This window comes from Eulemur rufifrons, chromosome 2, assembly GCF_041146395.1.
Source record: "Eulemur rufifrons isolate Redbay chromosome 2, OSU_ERuf_1, whole genome shotgun sequence".
NCBI classification, from domain to species: Eukaryota; Metazoa; Chordata; class Mammalia; order Primates; family Lemuridae; genus Eulemur; species Eulemur rufifrons.
In genome coordinates this window covers 81712910-81735151 of record NC_090984.1, presented here as the reverse complement: position 1 = coordinate 81735151, position 22242 = coordinate 81712910, and the positions used below count along the sequence as shown (strand labels likewise).

Genomic DNA, 22242 nt, shown 5'->3' with positions numbered 1-22242 from the left:
AAATGCTAATAAAGTCTAGCCCAAAATCTGAAGGTGATAGAGAATGGATGTATAATGCTGCTTGTTATTCCCCTGACATTTAACATCAAAACATCACCCATTTTCTTGTTTTTTGACGGTAACACAGTTGAACTGCATGGATTTACTATCCTTTCTGTGTCCTAGTAGTTTTACATTGTGAGAGACTGTTGGTTTTCATATCAGGGTGGGAGAGAATGAATAACTTGAAAAAATAGGTTAGCAGTAGAAAATATGAGATGAAAGATTGTCCTTCAAAAATCTTACTTTTAAATTCCTTTTTTTGTTAAGCTAGTAGCTGTCTTACTGAAAGTTATTTAAATAGATGTTATGTTAAATATTGTATCAGGTTACTGTGAAAATAAAATATATTTCATTAGGATGAAGTGTTACTGTTATGGATATTTACTATTTTAAAAGTTATTGGGTTAAAATATTATGTAACATTTATTTTTCTTACCGTTTAGAAGTAGGGTTATTTTGTGACTGCCTAAAAAAAGAACATGGTTCTGATTGTGGATGTAAAACTCTGGACCATAGCTGGGAGCAAATTATTTTAAAACTTCTTTCTATTTCCATAGAAATGTTGTGAACACTATAGAAGTCTTTAAAGTATTTTCAACTTGGTGAAGATAGACATAAAATAGTGCCACCACTAGCACAGGTACATAAATTTTAGTTCCAAAATTAACTTGTGGGTATAGTCGCAAGCATGGGCTTATAACAAATCTAGTATTCTAGTGCTTTTCAGCATTTGCACTCTGACCATCATTTCCAGTGTTTTTGGTGAAGACAAATGGGATAGAATAGAGATTGACTTAGATTTCTTTTTTTAGTTTTGCTTTCAAAATTTAAAAAGGTTTCAATTCTAAACTTTAAATCGTGGTTTCACACCAAGAACACAGGAAGAGAAACATGATGCCTATTAACAAGTGATACTTGTGTTTTTAGGGCATTGCTGTCAGTTTGAGAACTTAGTCCAAGATCAGGTAAATTGGAGCAGGCACTTTCACTTGGCAGTATTGGACTGTTTTGAGAATTTGTGCATGTTAGAGTGTTATGTTAGAAGGCTATTGCTTTCCAGTTATATGAAGTAGTAGTCAACTTAGAAAGTGTAGGTGACTCTCTGAAAAGGGCAAGACGAATTTAGGCCTAATATAACTCTTTTTCTGTTAAGTATCATAATCTTCCACTGGGATTTTGAGAAGGTGATATGGGAAGCCCAACTGATGGTCAGGTCTATCCTTGGAGGTGTTTGGGCCCATGAGTCATACTGGCTCCCACCTTCCAACATTTTATGAAAATGAAATCGGATTAATATGACTAAGAATGACTAATGTTTGCATAATCTTCTTATGATCAGTATATTATTTGTTTCTCACAATAATCCTATGAGGTAGGTGGGACAGATCAATTACCATCTCTGTTTTATCCAAGAGGAAACTTGTTGTTGCCCTAGATCTTACTGTTAGTAGGTAGCACTATGAGGACTTGAATCCAGATCTTCTGACTCTGCAAACTGCTCTTTCTGTTATTTCAAACTGCCTAAAGACTGAATCTTTAAATTTGCTACTGTACACACAGCCTTTAACACATTGTCAACTCTATACAAGTTATGGTCATATGGGCTTCACCCCTCTGCTGAGAGATGAGGGATTTTTACTTCAATATGCATTTAACCGTCAGGTCCCAGTTTTCTATTAGAATAACCAGTGTTATTAGAAGGCTATTGCATTCTAATAGAAAAAAGCACCAGGCACTTCTTCCTGGTTGCCCCCTGGTCATTACTTTCACCCTCATCTTTTCCAGTCAGAGCCCAAATTCGATTTGCCTTTACTATCGAGATGATTTTGCTGATAGCCACCCTATAATGCAAATAACTAAAAGCGGAAACTCTCCTTTTTCTTGGACATCCTTCCTGCTGTGCCTTCTCTTGTTCTCATTTTGTTAGAACTTTAGATTTATGGTTATTGTTACTCAGATTAACTGAGTCCTATAGACTAGGTTCTGTAATGCTATTATAAATTAAAATAAACAAAATGCTAATTTTTTTCAGGCAGACAGAATAACCCACCTTCTGTAGCACTAGCTAGTTTCTTTTGTTTGTCTCTGTCTAATTTAAGGTAAACAGGACTGCCTGAGAAGGATCCTGACTTCCAGCTTTGTCTTATGAACCAGCGTGTTACTTTTAACCTACACACGCCCCCTTTTTAGGTGCCCTGTGCCTTCTTACGCCCCACTTATTAACTCTTCCTCTTATTGAACTCAGAAAAAATCTAGTGTGAACACAACTTAATATATTTTAGAAAACATAACATTTAATAAAGTATTAACTTTTTTCATTTTAAGCTTTTTAGTTCTTAATACACTTGACTGCCACACAAAAAAACCCAGAAACTTTTCCTTGGGGCCACAGTGTTTTATTACAAAAATAGAATAAAAACTTTGAGTGTAGTGTTATAGCTCTTTTAGAATTTGTCTGGCAGGTTTTCCGGTCTTTACCAGAAGACCCAAAAAAAAGAAGAAGAAAAAAAAAAAAAACTTTTGAGTGTAACTTAAAGGTAAACATAAATAGAAAAATGAAATTTATTGACTTTTATTCATTTAATCTATATTTTTAGAATTAAATTGTCAATGTTAATTGTAACAATAAGAACATCAACAAGTAAGATTTTATATATATGTCATGTGGCCCCGGGGTCACAACTAGAATGAGTTAAATACAACTGTCATGGCATTTAATGTGTTAATTGTAATATGTGGTTACATATTAAATTATATAACCATATAAACTGTATAACCAGTTTTCTTCCCCAGGAATAATTTCCTGTTTTCCTTCTGTAGTAGCATGTATAGCATATATCCATGCGTAGGACTCACCTTTCTACCTTTGCCTCTCCCTTCCTTGCTTCATCATATATGGCCTTCTTTTTCCTACTTTTTTATTTTTAAAATATATTTTAAGTAATATGTGTTCGTATCAGAAAATTATAATATAGGTATAAATGAAAAATTACTTGTATCTCCTTTACCAAGAGATAAACATTGTTGTATATATCTTTCTAGACTTTAAAAAATTGATATTATGGACACCTACATAAATCATAGTATAGATATTATGTATAACCACATACAATCATATATAGCATATATTATATAGATATGTATTTGATAATATATTTTGGTATTTAGCAATATATAACAAGTTTTCATCTTAATATATATATATTTAATTTTTGTATATTATTTCCTGTTATAGTTGTACAATTTTTAATCTATTATATACAAACATACAAGCAGATTATCTTCAGTCTTTCCTTATTATAAACAATGCAGTGATCAATATCCTTGAATGAATTCTTTTCTTACAGCCTTAATTATTCCTTTAGGTAAATTTTTAAAATTACATTTTCCAAGTTGTTTTAAGGTTTTAGTGAATTTTGACCAGTCATTCTCCAAAAAAGTTGCACCCATCAACAGTGATTGAGAATTCACATCTTTCCTACCCTAAAACTCAAGCCCTTTCCTACCTGTCCTTTGCCACTAAGACCCCCAGATAGTTAATTCAATTTAATCCTCTGGAAGGAATTCTCCTTTTATTATAATTAGTCTGTATTAGGAAAGGGTTAGGAAAAGTCTTTTCAGAGAGAAATGAGTATCCTAACAGACTGGGCCAGAAGGCTTTGGTGTGACCTAAGATAGAAGTCATCTGGACAGATTTCCTGAGGGAAAGGCTTCAGGTCTGAATTTGCTTGGTAGTGGAGGAAACCATATAGTACAGCCTTTTTCCGTAGGAGAGGGGACACCTGGCTAGACATGTATAACTATGTGGAAGTCAGCTTGGAAATAATGTGTTCCACAAAAATTGAGGAACTTGAGAGCTGGCAGGGAACCTGTGGCTGGTACATAGTGCATATATCCCTACCCTGTCTTTGACAAATGATCATTTAACTTCTTTAAATAATAAGGACATGCTGTGTTTAGAAGCAGCTGAATACTTTTTTGGACAGTTTTAATTGCTACAGAAAACTTTCCTATATGGGTCTAAAATCTGTCCCATTGAAACTCAGGGCAGGTTCAGATATTTTATTAATTTTTGTAATTCCTTGGTATCACCCCACCAATACTACTGAAAGTACCTGAAGCTTAAGAGGTACTCAGTGAATAAATGTTAAATGAATAGATAACTAATCCTTACTTTAATTTTCATATGGAAGATATAAGTTGCTCTCCCTTTGACTATATTTTGTTTACATAAATTTTATAATCTTATTGGAAGTGCTTTCCTTGAAATTTAGATAACAACTTATTTAGTGTATAAAATGTGTAGTGTTTATAACCTCTCTTTTTCCCAAAGCATTTATAGTAAAAGTAAAATGAAGCACTTTACGTTGCTCTTGTCAAAGGATAAAGTGTTGCATTCTGTTTTGGATAGAACACTTTCAACATTTATTTTTAAATTTTGAAAATATAACTTTATAGAAACTTTAAAAAATGTCACTTGTAATTTTATGAATCTAATATTATAGCAACTGTCATTTTTGTTGGACACCAGACTTTGAGCACATAGTCAAGATAGTAACTAGAATGGTGGGAAGAGTCTGGAATCCATATGACATGGCATGTTGAAGAAATTAGGGTGTTTTATCCATAGGTGGAAAGGAGCTTTTATATTTATCTGAGCTGGGTTAAAATTAGAACTTAGGCCTCCTGACTTCCACAAGTACTCAATATGTATTGAATAAATTAATGAATTTAGATGTCTGAAGTTTGTCATACAGTAGGAGGAATAGACTAAGTCAGTGTTATCTCACAAACCAAAACTGGGACCACTGAGGAGAAGTTATAGAAAAGTAATTTTACTTATCATAGAAAAGCCTTTATACAACTAAGTTATCCTAAAAATGAATTAGGTTGACCAAATGGCCACCATAGACTAAGTAGAAGAGATTTGTTCTTTTTTAAAAGGAAGATTGGATTGGATGATTTCTAGAAGTTCCACCAAACTGGGATTCTAGCAGAACAGTATCTCTAGAATCGTTTTATTTTTATTTTGTCTATTTTCACTATCCCTTAAATGTGGGTAATTTTTAAGGATTCTGTTCTTGACCTCTTTTTTTCTAACTCTACATACTCTTTCTAAATAACCTCATCTACCTGCCTACATTCTGTAATGTTGTTGATGCCCAAATCCTGTCTCTGATCCAGGTTAGCTCTTGCGGTTCAGGAACTATTAATCAGTTTGCAGGATATCATCAGATACTGGTTTTCCATAGGAACCTAAAATTTAAATATGTCCTTCCTCCTAGGTTTTTCATTTCAGTGAATGAGACCACTGTTCTCCCCGTTGCACAATCCAGAAACCAGGGATTAGCCTTGATTTGCTGTTTCTTTACATCTCACAAATGGTTTACCACTTCCTAATAGAGACAGGCTTGGTCTAAAGTATAGTAGTGGAGACAGAGGAAAGTGAGTGGATTTGGCTTATATGTTTAAGCCATCAGGATTTGCTGATATATCAGATACGAAGAGTGTGAAGGAAAGAAATGAAGAATGATGGTGGGTTTGGAGCTTAAGCAAGTGGGTGGATATAGTAATTTAATTTAAACTGGGAAGATGTGGGGATGAGTGGGTTTGTGGGGCAGGGATAATCGAGTGTTCTGTGTTAGACGTGATAAAATTGAAATGCCTGTAAGTTTCCATGAATTTAGGAGCTGGAGGTGGGTGAGGAGAGATGTATCCTGGAGATTATTAAAGCTATGGACTCTATGCAAGAATGTTAGGTAAAGAAAAGGTATCGTTCCATTATCAGTTAGAATAGGTAAAAGAGGAGGAAGTAACAAAGGTGCTGAGGTATTATTGAAGGTCTGAAGAGAGAGGAGTTAAGTAGTCCTTCTGAAGAGTGGAAAGTAAAACCTATAGAAGAAGTTGTAGTTTAAGATTTATGTTATAATTTGAAAATAAGACCAGGGAGCATGATTTTGAAATTTTTTCCCAATAACATTTAGCTATTCAGTACCAGTGTAGAATTAGTGGATAATTGGGTTTACTTGAGATTAGGATTTAGCCAGGCTAGTAAGATAGAGGGAAAGAGGAGAAAGGAAGTTAAGGATATTTGCAAGGCAGTGATGGACCATGGAACCCTGACAGTTAAGGGAGGATGTGTGGAATTTCGAGAAGTAGTGGGTGGTCATGGAGGAATGCACTGGCAGGTTATTGAGGTTGAAGAATCACTGGCATGGGAGGATTAGAGTAAATCAGTCGAAAAGAAGGAGGTAATGATCAGGAAGGAAGTAAAATGTCTGAAATCAAGATACAGATAGGTAAGAGAGTGGAAAGTCAGAGAATAGATCTAGATGTTGAAGTCATCAAGAATGGTGACAAGAGACAGAGAGAGGAAACAGTGAGCCAGCGGTTATGAAGTCTTAAAAGAACAAGGAGAGGTGACCAAGAGGTTAGTATGTAATAGCTGCAAGAAGATAGGGGGTGATAGATACATTCTGTCCTGAGCTTCAAAGGAATCTTTGAATTTTGAATGAATGAGCCAGTTAAAAATAATGTTCCATAAAGTATCCAGTATAGAGGTTTTACAGCCTTTGCCATAATTGACTGTTTACTTTTTTTGTGGATGAACCAACTACTTTGCATTTTTCAAACTTTGCAGATGCTGTGTTGCTACTTTTGTATTGCACTTCATGTTCTTAAATCTGGAGTGCTTAATTATGACTCCGAGAAGCAGTCACTGGCCACTAGAGATAGCTTGTTAAATATTGAGATGTCTGAATTTTCTGTTATGTTAAAGAATATTTTTGGAGGAAGGGGGCTGAATTTTCTGTTAGGTTAAAAAATATTTTTGGAGGAAGGGGGCTTATTTATTTGTTTGTTTGTTTGGCAGAGTCCTGCTCTGTCACCCTGGCTAGAGTGCCGTGGCAGCCTAGCTCACAGCAACCTCAAACTCCTGGGCTCAAGCAATCCTACTGCCTCAGCCTCCCGAGCAGCTGGGACTACAGGCATGTGCCACCATGCCCGGCTAATTTTTTCTATATAGTTTTGGTTGTCCAGCTGATTTCTTTCTATTTTTAGTAGAGATGGGGGTCTCGCTCTTGCTCAGGCTGGTCTCGAACTCCTGAGCTCAAACCACCCGCCTGCCTTGGCCTTCCAGAGTGCTAGGATTACAGGTGTGAGCCACCTCGCCTGGCCAAGGGGGCATATTTAAAACTAAAGCCCCCAGTTAGCTTAATGGAACAGTTTTGTGACCCTAAAAATATGCTGGAAGAAATTATATGGGAGTAAGGTAAGGGGCCTAATGTGAAGAACAGTAAAGTGAAATAGAAGAATTTTTTCATTTGTCTTCATGGTGACCGTCTTGGTTGCCATAGCTTTTAGATAGCTGTTTCTACTTGCCAGTTTCAATTTTTTGCCCCAGTTTTAAAACATTCTCTTCCAACTTCATGACTACTACGAATGTGTTAGGCATTGAGTCATATCTTCCAATTCTGTTGAAAACTTGTAGGTAAAATGTTTAAACTTTTCCTTATTATTTTTTACATTAAAAAATTGTATAGCATATGGGAGAGTTTACAGTTTACAAAATTGGCAGCTGCATAGTATCATTGAAATGGAAATGGCTTAACTAGAAAGATCAACATCTTTCAGTATTTTTTTTGGTACAAGTAGAAATCTACAGGTAACTTTTTACTATTAGTAAAATATTGAAGGCAGGAGAGTTTGAGTTAAAATACTTCTGGTAGTATTAATAAATTGACTTGGAAATGAAAGGGAAATGCATTGGCAATGACAATAGAAATGTAATTTAACTAGAAAGTCTCTCTTATGGATTTTATAGTGACATTGATCTCATTTATTTTGAGTTTATCTTTTTTCCACTTAATTTCAATTCCTGATTAAGAAGAGTTAAATAAGATATGTAACTGTACTAATATATGTATTTAGATTTCTAGGTGTTTAGTATACTCTTAAGTCTGATTATTAGTGTATGCCATTACTCTACTAAAATGAATAGGAATCAGAAATATAGTTGTATCCTTTTTGTACAGGTGCTGTGGCACTTTGATTAGTTCCTTGTGTAAACATAATATGTGATCTTCAAATTTCTTGTGTGTTATAGCCAAAAACAAAAAGGTAGAATGTCACATTTGACTTGTTGGAGAAAAATGGTGAATTTTAAAAACTGGTAGTAGAAAACCAAAACTCTTTTGGATTATAGTGTGAAATTATATAGTTAAATTTCTGAAAGATCTCTTTAGTAAACTGAATCTGTAAAGTCTCTGTTTAGAAGATCTCTTTTTCTGAAAGCCTCTTTGCCTTTCATTATAAAAGAGCCTGGTACTGCTTTCTGTTTTAAAAATCCAGCTGGAAAATTACAGAGTACAAACATTTGCCCATCGGTTCTTCATTTGGAGAGAACAGAAATATGTCTTCAAAATGGAGACTGGCATTTAAGTATTTATTCCTATCAGTAGGAGTTACAGTTTATATTTTTTACTTTTTACTTCTGTAGCTACATGCATTTTGGTTTCTGCATGGTGTAACGAATTTTAAAGTGCCATCTTTATTTTATATGGTTCTGTGATGTTGTTCAAATCCGCCAGTGATCTGTTTTTTCCTGAGCCCCTCGGAATCTCTAAAAAAAGTCAAGATGTTCTTGCATCTTCACTTTGGTTCTATTAAATTGAAAAACAATATGTTTGGGTTGATTCTAACTATAAAAATTGACTCATAAATGTATCTGAGAATATGTATTCTTTCAAAAATAATTTTATATGTATTTTTTTAAAAAATGAATGGGCTTAATTTTTTAGTACAATTTCAGGTTTACAAAATAATTGAGCAGATAATACATGGAGTTACATTTATCCACCATCCCGCCAATGCTTGCACAGTTTCCTTTTTTATTAACATCTTGCATTAGTGTGGTACATTTGTTACAATTATTGAACCAATATTGATGTATTATTACTAACGATAGTCCATAGTTTACTTAAAGTTCACTCTTGTGTACTTCTTTGGGTTTTGACAAATACGTAATGAAATGTATCCACTGTTACAGTTTCATACAGAATAGTCTCATTGCCCTAAGAATCCCCAGCACTTCACTTATTCATCCCTTTCCTTCCTCCCCCTAAACCTCTGGCAACCATCGCTCTTTTTACTGCTTCTATAGTTTTGCCTTTTCCAGAATGTCATATAGTTGGAATCAGACAGTATGTAGCCTTTTCAAGACAGGCTTCTTTCACTTAGCAATATGCATTTAAGGTTTCTCTGTCTCTGTTTTTTTTTGTTTGTTTGTTTGTTTGCTTGTTTGTTTATTTGTTTTTGTGGCTCAATGGCTCATTTATTTTTATCTCTAGATAATTTTCCACTGTGTGGATATACCGCAGTGTGTTTATCTGTTCACTTATAAAGGGGATCTTGATTGCTTCCAGTTTTGACAGTTATGAGTAAAGACTGCTATAAACATTTGTGTACAGGTTTTTATGTGGACATAAGTTTTTAGCTCAGTATGGTACATACCAAGGAGTGGGGATTCCTGGATCATGTGGTAACCCTATGCTTAGCTATGTAAGACACTGCCAGACTATCAGGCTTCTGTGTTTTGTGCATATGTATTCCTAGGAATCAACCTAATTGAAAGTCTGGAAGGATATACTCTAAACTATTAATAGTAGTTACTTCTGGGAGATGAGCTTGGGAGGAAAAGGGACTGTCATCTTTTACTGATTTATTTTACATTGTTTTAATATTTTTACAACAAAATCTTATTTTGTAATTTTTTACAAGTAATTTTTTCCAAAATGCTTTAATTCATAGTAATAAAAAATAAAATTGAATCAATGTAAGTGAAAAGAAGTAAGACCATTTAAAACAGTATATTGTCAGTTTCATAGCATTTCCTAGTTGTAGACGATTTCAATATTTTATTTTTTTAAGTAAAGAGAGTAATAACCCCCCTACAATTGTAATTGTTCATTCAACAAATTTGTAGAGCATCTACCATGTGGCATAGTCTTTCAAAAGATCATACATACTCAGAATTAAGAAGACAACACACTAAATCCAGGCTTGAGATATCAGGCAAGGCTTCCTGGAGGAGACGATAAGTAAACTGATTCCTGAAGGACAAGTCTGAGTTAACTGGGCTAAAGGGGGAGGGGAGGAGGCCAGGGGAAGGAGAATGTACCAGAATAAGGACAATGTTTTCAAACTAGAGACAGAGTCATTTGCTTTTGATTAATCTGACTAAAAGCATAATTAATTATTCTAGACTCTCAGAGAAATACACTACATCTTTTCCTGTTGTTGGCACTTGTTTGATGATCTATAATTGGGAAGTATGTACTCATACTTTCTTTTGGTTTTCAGTGAATGGCAGAATGCATTACCCTAATGTCCGTTTTGCTTGGAAAACTGGAATAATGAATATAGCCTAAAGATATTTTGTTGTTGTAGATATGTTAGCATCAGTCACTGTCATATGAGTTAAACATTGTATTTGTTATCTGAAATTTAGAATCTTGAATAGTTCAACTGTCCCCATTTGTGAGTGTACATGTGTTACTTTCTTGTGCCATCTGTGGCCCTTATACTTAAATCTTTCTTCCCAATATGTAAACTTCTACTCTATGTCTATAGATGGTTTTCTGTTTTCTATAGGATTTCAGTGGAAAATTTTAAATTATCACTTAGAGGGATGAGGAAAGAAGGAAAACCAGGAATGTACTTAGAGAAGTGGCTGTGTTTGCTAGATTATGGTGTAGGAATGTTAATAGAAGAATCAATTGAGTCTTGTTATTTGATTTTTTTATCCTAACCCTTTAAGGTAGATTTTAAACATATGAGAAAGCTGCTGGCTTTTATTTCAGAATACTTTTTTCAGAATATTTAAAATAATAATATTTTTCCTGGGATCAAATTCAGCTCTACGATTATTTCTTTAAAGACTTTAAATGTGTAAGAAATGGTTCACATTCTTTTATACTGAAAAGCATTATAGGAAATAATGTGAAAGTTGATTAGTATATTACTTTGTTAATCTATTTGCAACAAAAGTCACTACTGAGTCTGTTAAATATTACGGAATCAATACTTTTCTCTAATACCTTTTGCATTTAAAAAAGGAAAAGAGAATTCTCATATTTTGAAAAGAGCAGGGAAACATTGTCATCACAATACAGTTCTTGGGTTCTAACTTTTAAGTCTTACCCCTGCCAGCAGAATGTCTGTGGGCAAGTCATTTAACTTTACTGAGCTAAGTCTTTTTGTGTTTAAATAAATAGAATTAAATAATCTATATGAAAGTTCCTGCAAACTATAAAGCATTAAAAACAAGATTGTCATCATTATTATGGAATTTGTCTTCCGACACAAATTTTATAATGTACTGAACAGGACTCCCAGGTGGTCAGTTATCATCATTTATTCTATAATCTCTGGCCATGTGTTTTATACCTGAGTCTGGCATGTGAATTGTTGAGCAAGTGGACAACCTCAATCTATATACACATATATGCACATATCTTTTCTCTTCTTTCCACCGGTAATGTGACTTATTTAATTTGGTGAATTAGTATAACCATACTTTCCTGTTTTATGATGTCTTTTCTTTTCCTTATTTTTTATGCTAAGTATGAAAGTTGACACTCAAATCTAATGTAGTTTAAGTGAAAAATGTCACAAATTATTAAATTGCATTTCCACATATGGTGTGCCACTTGGTACAATGAAAATGAGCACTCATATTAATAATAAGAATATAACGAATGCTACAATGTTTTGAGACTATTTGACGGTACGTGTGGGTTGCCTTAAGTGTTCATGTTCATATCCTTTGACCTAGTAATTTCATATCTTAGAATCCATTTGAAAGAAATAGTCTTAAGTAATAAAAATACATATGTAACATCCTTCATGTCTAGCATTAAAGGGGGATGATTATATGGACTATTATATAGCCATTTAAAATTGTGTATTGTATAGAGAAGGTATTAATACATGATTTTTAAAACAGAATAAAAATTTGTACCTACAGTATATCTTGACAGACATGGATTTAACAACCAAGGTTGATGAGAGTATAAATTCATACAATTTTTAGAGCAATATGGTAATATATCCATTATAAATCTACGTACCTTTTGATTTAACAATTATATGTCTAGATTGCCTTACTGATAAACTGATATGTGCTAAAATATTAGCAGCGATATTCATTACAGCACTAATTATAGTAAGTTTGTGATATTTTGTTAAATAGTTTCTAGGTATTTAACTGAAGAAAATAATCAAGGCTATGGCCAGATATAAAACTAACATATATTTATCCCTATACTTATAATTGCAAAATAATATTAAAATCCTAAATGTCCAATGGTAGAGGGTTAGTTAAATAATTATATATCCTGTCAATGGAAAGTTTGGCAGCATTGCAAATCCTGTTGTAGAAGACTGTGATGAGAATCATCTCCCACAATGCACACACACACACATGCATGCGCACACAGGAAAACATGTACACTAAAATGTATATGTTTTTCTCCAGGTAGTTAGGTACAAATGATTTGAGATTTTATTTTTCTTTAATGAGCTATGATTATGTTTATAATATAAATAAAAACTGTGAGTTTTCTTTTTAATTAACCTAAGTATGAAGAAAAGGCTTGGAGGAAGTATATACCACAATTTTAAACAGTACCTGTTTTAGAGTGGTGGGACTAATGGAAGTCTTATTTATATTTTTATGTCTTCTCTATATTTTTCTTTAGTATGTAGAAAAATATATAACATTTTTCTTTAATGGGAAAATGAGTATACTTATTTTATTGGAAATAAAGATTTTGTTTTTTAGCATTGATAAAAGCATGGTTGATAAGCAATTAATTAACATAGTACCAAGTAATTAACAAACTTCTAAAACTTTTTATTTTCATTTTAGGCCAGAAATGTACATACAGGAGAGTTGGCGGCAGTAAAAATTATTAAATTGGAACCTGGTATGTATGAAAACAATTTTTAACAAGACAATTTTTAAACAAGTATCTTGTGCAGTTCATAAATATAAGACCTGAAAGCATATTCCACATTTCTTTACTTGTCCTTCCTCTGAAAAGAAGTCTTCTTCATGTGTTCTATCAGGTCAGTAGAAAGAGTATCTCCAGTATGGTTATATTAAATTCTGTTGGAGATGGTTAAAGGTGAGTTTGATGTGACAGTTTTGTTGCTAAATAAAATTTGAAATATGCAGGTTCAAAAATTAGAAGATGCATTGACTGATAATGTTAATTTTAAGATTATAGTGAAATATCTTAACTTTAGTTTTAGCTTTTATGAGAATTTAATTAGGAAAGTATTCTGTGATTTGGGGGGATATACAGGTAATGTGTGGGGTAATGATATTTTGTATGTTGCTGTTCCCTGTGATTAATTTAGATTTGATAATTCTGGTTTTAGCTTAATGCTTATTTTATCAACACCTCTGTATATCAGAAGACTGCTTGTTTTAAAACACATGAGTACTTTGCTTTGAAAAGAACACTGTATAAAACCTGAAACAATTTTACAATTTTGATACCCTAAAAGTTTGTAAAGTTTTTAATGAGAGCAGTAGTAGTTTTTGACCAGGTAAGTGAATATTTGGTAGTCTGTTCATTTGCTAGTTCATGACCTTAGACATGTAGAGTAAGTGTGTGATCATAATTAAGCTAGTTTCTTAATTTGAGCAGTGAAAATGATTTTGCATTTCCGATGCAGTATTGGGATCATTATGTGTGTGATTCATTGGAGAGATGATATTACTGAGGTAGTATATACTGAAGCACTTTAAAAATAAGCTTTCAGATATGACACAGTATCCTTTTTTCCAGGCAGGTAGAAATTGTTATAATACTATTTCAGAATCCTCTTATTAAGTTCCACGTAATAAGTATAGCATGATCTCCAAAATGTCACTAACACAAATAAAAGGGAGTATAACAGAACTATGCAAGCATTTGTCTCTTCTGGAGGAATCACTTGAGCAAATATTCAAGTTATGTTCAAGGGGTGCTTATGGTCCAGACACTGGGCTGGGCTCTCAGAGGAAACAAAGATGTTTATCTCTTTCTGCCATCAGTGAGTACACTGCGCTTGTTACAACACAGTTTCACTTATTTGACTTTTGAGGGCATGGCTTATTTGTGATTATAGTTCATATAATGCATTATTGAGTATATTTTTAAAATCCTACAATTCTGAATTCTCAGTAAGCCATATATTGAAACCAACATAGGAAGGCAATTTAGTAAAAAAAGAAAAATATGTCATATGTTTGATGTTATTACATAGGATTAAATGCTGGAATCATAAATTAAGACCCTTTGAGAGGCTGGAATTTCTCATTGCATTGTTTTATAAAAGCTACTGACTATATTAATATGTTAGAGGTTACTCATATATAAAAATTGAGTAATGTTTAAACTCTTCCCCTCCCCCCAAAATAAAATAGAAGTTCAGTAAATGTTAATGATATGATCTTAGTATTTGGCCATTGTTATATTCTTTGAATTGCCTATCCTCATGCTTTGCCCCAATTCTATCAGGTTATTTGTCTTTTATTATTGATTTTTTAGATGCTGTTTGCACTTTGAGAATAGTTGACTCTTCATCATATGTTTTAAATTTCCTCCAATTTGTCTTCTATCTTTGTACTCTGCTTATGATATTTTTCTTTTCTGAGTGGGTGTATTTTTTTTCTCTTAGATAAATTTGTCATTCCTCCATTTCCCCATACTCAGGCCTTTCTACTAGATAATCATAAAAAATTTTAACTGTAATTTCTTCTAGTTTTTTCCTTCCAAAATGTAAATGTTTGCTTCATCAGGAACAATTTTGTTCTAAGAGGTGAAAGAGAACTCTATGTCTATTCTTTTTCAAATGGCTGGACACTTTCCCAAAGCTATTACTACAGATTCTTTTATCTACAGGTTTGATAAACTAAATTTAAACCAAATTTCCATGTAAACATGAATTTTGTGTTCCAGTCCAGTGATATTTTCTTCCCTATTCGTAGTTCAATACTAGCCTGGTTTTGATCACCATAAGTTTTTCTTGCATATTATAACTTCATTACTTTTATTTTTCAGATGTTTCCTTTCTGTTTTTATAATTTTTTTCAGAACTTTAAAATCATTTTTATCAAAGAGGAAAAAAAGCACTTATGAGATTAATTTAGAAGATTTGGCATTTTGTCAATAGTAAGGATTTTTTTCTTATTCAGGTCTTTGGGAAAATATTATAGTTTTTGCCATATAAATCTTCATATTTATAGTATTTCTTGCTGTTGTGAATGGAACCTTTTTTCTTCTTATACTTTCTAATTAGTTACTTTTGATATTTATGTAAATTGTTGATTTTATCAGATCTATTTTGTCTATAACAGTCTTATAGAATTCATATTTTTTTCTGATAGTTTTCAAATCTTTTACATTGTTCTTACAACTGTACAATCATATCATATAGAAAGACAATTTTAGCTCCAGACTTTCAGATATTGGGATTGTGCTTCCAATGTTTATGCATTAAGCATTAAGGACTGACAAAAGTGTTGATCATCTTCTATAATGGTTCCATCCATTTCTCCTTCCATTTGTGGCACTTTGTGCTTAAGGTATTTTATGTTGTGTCAGTTGACTCGTGAAATTGATGATTATATTATATCTTCATTTATTCGTTAACATATTTATTGAGTACCTAATGTATGTGAAGCTCTGTTCTAAAGAGTAGGAATGTAGAGGAAAACAAAAAGGCAAAGACCTTGTTCTCCTGGGAGTCAAATTCTAGTCAAGGAGATAGAATAAAGAAATAAATGTCTAATGCATTGGTCACTCATATTGGTCAGTGGCTTTAGTCTTTCCCTTACTGTTTTGGCTTGCATCCTTCATTCTTAAACATTCATTCCCTTAGTGCTCTTTGATGCCCTTCTTAATCTTGAATATAACTTTGTCAAACATTGATATTACCAACCCTCCTTTTTGTTTATAGTTTTGTTGCAAATAACAAATGGATAGACCTGGTATATATACCTGGGCCCTATCTTTATACTTTAATCCTTTCTGGGTCATTGGTGTTTTTCTTGTGAAAAAATTGTGTTTGCTTTTATTTTATAACCCAATCTGAATCTTTCTTTTTTTAACAGATAAGTTTATCACTATATTATTGTTTAAAGAGATGTTTGATTTTACTTCTTTGTTGTGGTTTTTGTTTTTAATGTTTCCTTGAAGTTTTTTTTTTTAAATTATGGCTGGGGATTTCTTTTATTTTTACTGCTGATAATTTGAAGGCACAATTCTATATTTTTACCAGAGAATGGCTTATATGACTTTGAATAATATACTTAAATGTATGGTTTTTTAAGTCTACAACTTAAATGAAGCAGTCAGCTATTGACTCCCTAGGTTTAAAGATGTTGAAATTTACATATTTATATACTTCCTGCTTCTTTATCTCCCAATTGTCAGCTTGTTAGTTTCCTTGGGGATTTTAGCCCAGGAACTTTCTAATTATACTGGGATATGAGAATGCATTAGTCTGTGTATCTTTCTTTTAATAATTATTTACAATCTACTTATAAATGTAATGACCAATTATTTAGACTTAGTTTAATATTTAAATAGATTTAGTACCCACCATTAGTCTTTTCATGCCATGTCCTTGCCATTCTGACTTATTTATTTTGTATCAACTATTGATAGTCATATTATCAAAAAGATTTTCCTGTAAGTATTAGGAATAACATAATAACTTTAAAAAAATTGTTTTTTTCTTAAGAGATGGTGTTTCACTATGTTGCCCATGCTGGCCTCAAACTCCTGGGCTCAAGCAATCCTCCCTCCTCAGCTTCCTCAGTATCTGGGACTACTGGCTTACACCACCATGTCCAGCAGGAATAATATAATTTGAATCCACAAATTGATTGTTCTTCCCAAACCTGTTCTTCCCTCAGTCTTCCCCATTTTGCTAAACAGTTAACCATGCCCAAAATCAAGTTATTATCCTTGATTTCTCTCTTTTATTTGGACTCCAGAGTCAGTCTGTCAGCAAGTTCCTTCAACTCTACCTTCAGAACACATCCTGAATCCATCTAGTTTTTATTGCCACCTCCACCCTCCTGGTCTCCCTATTTCCTTTCCCACACCTCCCTTCTCCCACCATCTAGTTTCCATAAAGCCACTGTAGAGAACTTTTTAAAACATAGATCAGAGCACTCTTCTGCTTAAAACCTCTCTGAAGCTTCCATATCTACTTATAATCTATTCAAACTTTTAACCTTGCTTATAAAACTCTCCATTATCTACTCTGCCTACTTCTCTGAGCTCATCACATACACTTCTCCCTTGCCTACTCTGCCTCCGTTTTCTTTTTATTTAAACAGGCCAAGATTAAAGCAGCCCTTCTGTTCTGCCTGAAGTACTGTTTTTCACGATCTTTGCTCAGAATGTTCCTGGTTATTCAGATCTCAGCTTAACTGTCATGTCCTCAGAGAGGCCAATTTAAAGTAACCACCAGACCCTTGTTATTTTAGTTTTCTGCATGGACATTTGACCACCTGATACTTTTCTTGTTTATTTATGTATATTTTATTTGTCTGTATCTCTCTTCTTGAATATAAGATCCTTGTGAATGGTGATCGACTGTCTTCATTGCTGTATTTCAGCACCTGGGACAGTATAGGTACATACTAGACAGTTCAGTAAATATTCCTTCTACAGAAGAGTATTACAGATGTCTTTCACCTTTTAATAAAAATGACAATTTGATTAGGTATACAATGATTGCATGGCATATTCTCTTCCCACCCTCAAAAAAAAAAATCTATAGACATTTTTTCCCTTGAATATTGTTGACGAGAACAGTAAGGTCTGCCTGATATTTTTTCCCTTTAGGTGACTTGCTATAATACTTCTGCCTGATTGTAGCAGAAACTGGTGTTTCTTTCTTTGTATTTGAAATTAGTAATTTTGACAGAATATATATCTTAGGAATAACAATTGATCATGTTAGCTGTCAATTATCTACACTTCTTGTCTGTTTTCTCTCCGGTTATGTTTATCTTTATGTATCTTCTGTCTGTATTTTCTGTGATTTTTTTTAAAAATCTGCCATCACTTTGGTGAATTACTTGTCTCTAATACTGCTTCTACTACTTAATTGTTTCTAATGTTTTTGTTAGTTCTATATGGGTATTACTTTTCCTCAGTTTTTCCCCCCTTGACTTTACCAGCATTCTTTTTATTTCATTTTATCACCTTAACTCACCTTTTTCTTTTTTCCTTTCATATTCCAGATTGCTTTTGAGGGTCTTCTTAATAGTCATAAAAATGCTAAAATAGCCTTAGATTTAAGAATGAAAATAGATTATCACAGAGAATTGGTTTTTTAATTAGTCACAAAAATAATTATAAAAGAAAATGAAGTAAACATTACTTCCTATGTTCCTGTGTCCCATGAAATTTTGAAACACTGTTGTGTAAAGAAAATGAATTGTTCATATCTTCTGCGTCTTATATTTATTTACTTCCTCTTTTCTTGCTATAGAATTTTTGTGGGGCATCGATGGTTTTTTAGCATTGTCAGTAAAGACAAAGTACATGGTGTTTTTCACATTTTTGGAACAGACTTAAAGGGAATGTTTAGGTCAAAATATGATGATATGCTAATGGATTTTCCCAATATTCAGTTCAGATAATTCTGTATTTCAAAAATGAATTCTCATCTGTATTTGGCAACTTAAAAAAATTGCTCTAAAGCCAGTATAATACAAAAGTGCTTCCTTGTATTGATTTAACAGATGAGCTGGTTTAGAATTGTATTTAGACATGACAAGATAATTATTTGCCAGTATGACCTAGAAAAAACCTTATGTCTGGTAAAACATAAACAAGACTTTTTTTTAAGTGAATGAAATCACAGCTGTAAACTTAATAGTACTTTTCCCCTACAGTTAAAAATAGGACTTCGGAAACAGAAGGGAAAGCAAGCCTAGCAGAGGTACCCATTCCATTCTCAGCTTGCTCAGTAGCTGGTGATTGGAAGACACTCTGCAACAAGTGTAAAATAAAGTAAAATTAAAAGTAAAATTAAAAAAAAATAGGATATTAAAGTTTATAGTAATTTTAGAGTCCTAAGTTTTATTTCAGATTTACTGACTTGCCCCTGGCAATTTAATTTTATATTATATTCAAATTTTACTTAAGCAGATTGCTTTTGAGGGTCTTCCTAATAGTCATAAAAATGCTAAAATAAGCCTTAGATTTAAGAATGAAAATAGATTATCACAGAGAATTGTTTTTTTAATTAGCCACAAAAATAATTATAAAAGAAAATGAAGTAAGCATTACTTCCTGTGTTCTTGTTGCCCTTTGTATACACAGGCAAATGATTATTTTCCTGAATGACTTAACCATTTCTATCTCATTTTTATAGTTGACACTTAGTAAATATAGTCACAGTCTTACAAATGGTGGCGTTAAGTAGAGTTCGACTTAACAGTGATTAGCATTGAAAATAATACCAATGATACCATTGTGATTTTTAGTTGCATTTTTTATTTCTTTGGTTAGGTCAGGAATGCCCTAGAAAAGCCGGCAGATATCATGATAATGCATGCCACCATATTTTTCTCTCTTGTCTGAATTTCAGCCTACCATCTAACTCATTTTATAGATGCTCATTTTGCTTAACAAGTCTGTAGCTAGTGCTGACTGACAGCCAGGGGCAGCAGGAACAAAATTCCTGAGAAAGCTTACCATCAGAATCCAACTTTCCTTTCCCCTCTGTCTTCTCCTTCCATTATCCCTCTTTTGTGGTGAAACTACACAATAGTATTTTAAACTTATAAAAATTACAGTTTGTTAAATACTATAAGCCTTGATTACAGAGATGGAATTTAATAAAATCACTACCCAGGATGATTAATGCAATTGCTTGCTTGCTTGTTTTTTGAAATACTAAGTTGGAAATATTCATCAAATAGTTCCATATTTTTAATAAAATAAGTTAAATGTATTTCGTTAGACAGTTTTCAAAGTAAGTCAGAATCTTTAAATGTCTTTGAATAGATGTTTAAAACTTCTCTTATACTTCCAGGAAATACTTTATCCTGTTTCCTGGAAGTATAAGCAGAGAGAGTAGAGTAAATTTTAAAAAGTCAAAAAGTATAAGATTTAAACAGCCATTAGTTTGCCTTGTGAATGTTCTTGAAAGAAATCCCAAGGCAGGTGCTTTGGCCAAATAGGACAAGTGTCAGCTATTCTGGTTAAGTAGTATGTTCTTGCTTTTCAGAATTTGTATTTAAAAATCTAACAATCTCGATTTCAAAAAACATTCTGTAAAGTATTTGTACCCTATCTTTCTTTTTGGCCAGTTCAAGTCTGAATTGCTAGAAAATGTTAATTCGAGGGCACAAATACATGCCAAAAATGTTCTTTTATTGGTTTTAAACAATAGATACAGAAAACTAATAAAGATTTAATAGAAATTTTGTGCCATTTAATAGGTAAAAATCACGTGTGCTCTGTTTAGCAATTTGATTTTGAACTACACGTAAAATTGAAATGAAAATACCTTTAATGTAAGATACTAAATTGGTGTTCAATCTCAGATTCTAAATTAGTAAATTTAATACTAATCGAGACTTTTTTCTCTATGTGAGTTTTAAGAATCTAAGATGTGTATCCCAAAGAAAATGTGTTGTTAGAAATGACTATTCCATTTAATGTTCTACATTCATTTTACTAAATGGGAAAAAATATATTTCCTTACTACCAACTAAAACAATCAAATTCACAAGATTGTCACTATTGTGTTACTATATTTTTCGTGGATGTGTGAAAGTTAGCTGATAGAATATTTGTCATTGGATTAACTGATTTGCCAAAAATAGTGCTACTAATTTATTCACTGTACAATGAGCTACCACTAAAACCAGTTTTCCCTTTGGTATCTATCTATATTGATTCATTTCATAAATTTCAGAAAGGTATTTAGTACAGAAAGCGTTTAACATTCCTTGATATTACACATATTAATTAAAAGATCTAATTTTTGTATTGCAATATTGCTGTAAATGATAAACAACTTTTTAGGCTACTGGATATTTATTTTTAAAATACATATTTAAACAGAGTATTTTTAAACTTGAATATCCAACTGTAATGTAATGAATAAATTGGGCTATATTCACATCATTTTAAATTATTTTTTATTTTACTAAAGAGCACATATCACAAACTTCCATTTTAACCATTTTTAAGTGTATAGTGTTGGAGTAGTTTTAAGTATATTCACATTTTTGTGAAATAGATATATAGAACTTTTTTTATCTTGCAGAACTGAAACTCTTAATGTTGTTTGTTACACTTCTCTTTGCCCTCTCCCCGTAACCACTAATAACCACCATTCTACTTTTGGTATCTGTAAATTTGACTACTTTAGATAGTTCATATAGTGGAACCATACAGTATTTGTCCTTTTCTGACTAGCTTATTTCATTTTGTGTGATATCCTTAAGGTTTATCCATGCTGTAACATATGATAGGATTTTCTTCCTTTTTAAGTCTGCGTAGTTTTCATTGTATGCATATACCACATTCTCTTTATTCATTCACATGTGAACATTATATCAAATTGGGTTGCTTCTGCCTCTTGGCTATGGTGAATAGTACTGATGTGAACATGGGTATGCAAAGTATGCAAATATCTCTTTGAAATCCGGCTTTCAGTTCTTTTGGATGTATACCTAGAAGTGTGATTATTGGATCATATGATACTTCTGCCTTTAATTTTTTGAGAAACTACCATACTATTTTCCATGGCAGTTCTAACATTTTTCAATCTCATCAACAGTGTACAGGAGTTCCAACTTCTCCACATCCCCACCAACAGTTGTTATTTTCTGGGTTTTTTAATAGTAGCCATCCTAATGCATATGAGACAATATCTCACTGTGGTTTTGATTTACATTTCTCTGATTAGTGATATTGAGCATTTTTTCATGTGCTTATTGGCCATTTGTATGTTATCTTAGGAGAAATGTCTATTCAAGTCCTTTGCCCGTTTTTTAATCAGGTTACTTGATTTTTTTGTTGTTGTAGTTCTTTGTATATTCTGGATATTAACCTCTTATCAGATATAGGATTTATAAATTTTGTTACCTGTATTTTTGGTGTCATA

The 22242-nt window shown here is 32.6% G+C and overlaps 1 protein-coding gene and 1 non-coding gene across 2 annotated transcripts in view; both read left to right on the top strand.

Moving 5' to 3' along the window:
* Positions 1-22242, top strand: part of MAP4K5 (mitogen-activated protein kinase kinase kinase kinase 5) — a 98888-nt gene that overhangs the window by 7689 nt on the left and 68957 nt on the right. Inside the window, exon 3 of the mRNA XM_069464805.1 lies at positions 12971-13028. Coding sequence (XP_069320906.1) covers positions 12971-13028 — 58 coding nt within the window. The remainder of the gene's footprint in view (positions 1-12970; positions 13029-22242) is intronic.
* On the top strand, positions 2471-2532 carry LOC138381112 (U7 small nuclear RNA). Its single transcript, XR_011233048.1, has one exon. It is a non-coding gene; the product is annotated as a U7 small nuclear RNA (small nuclear RNA).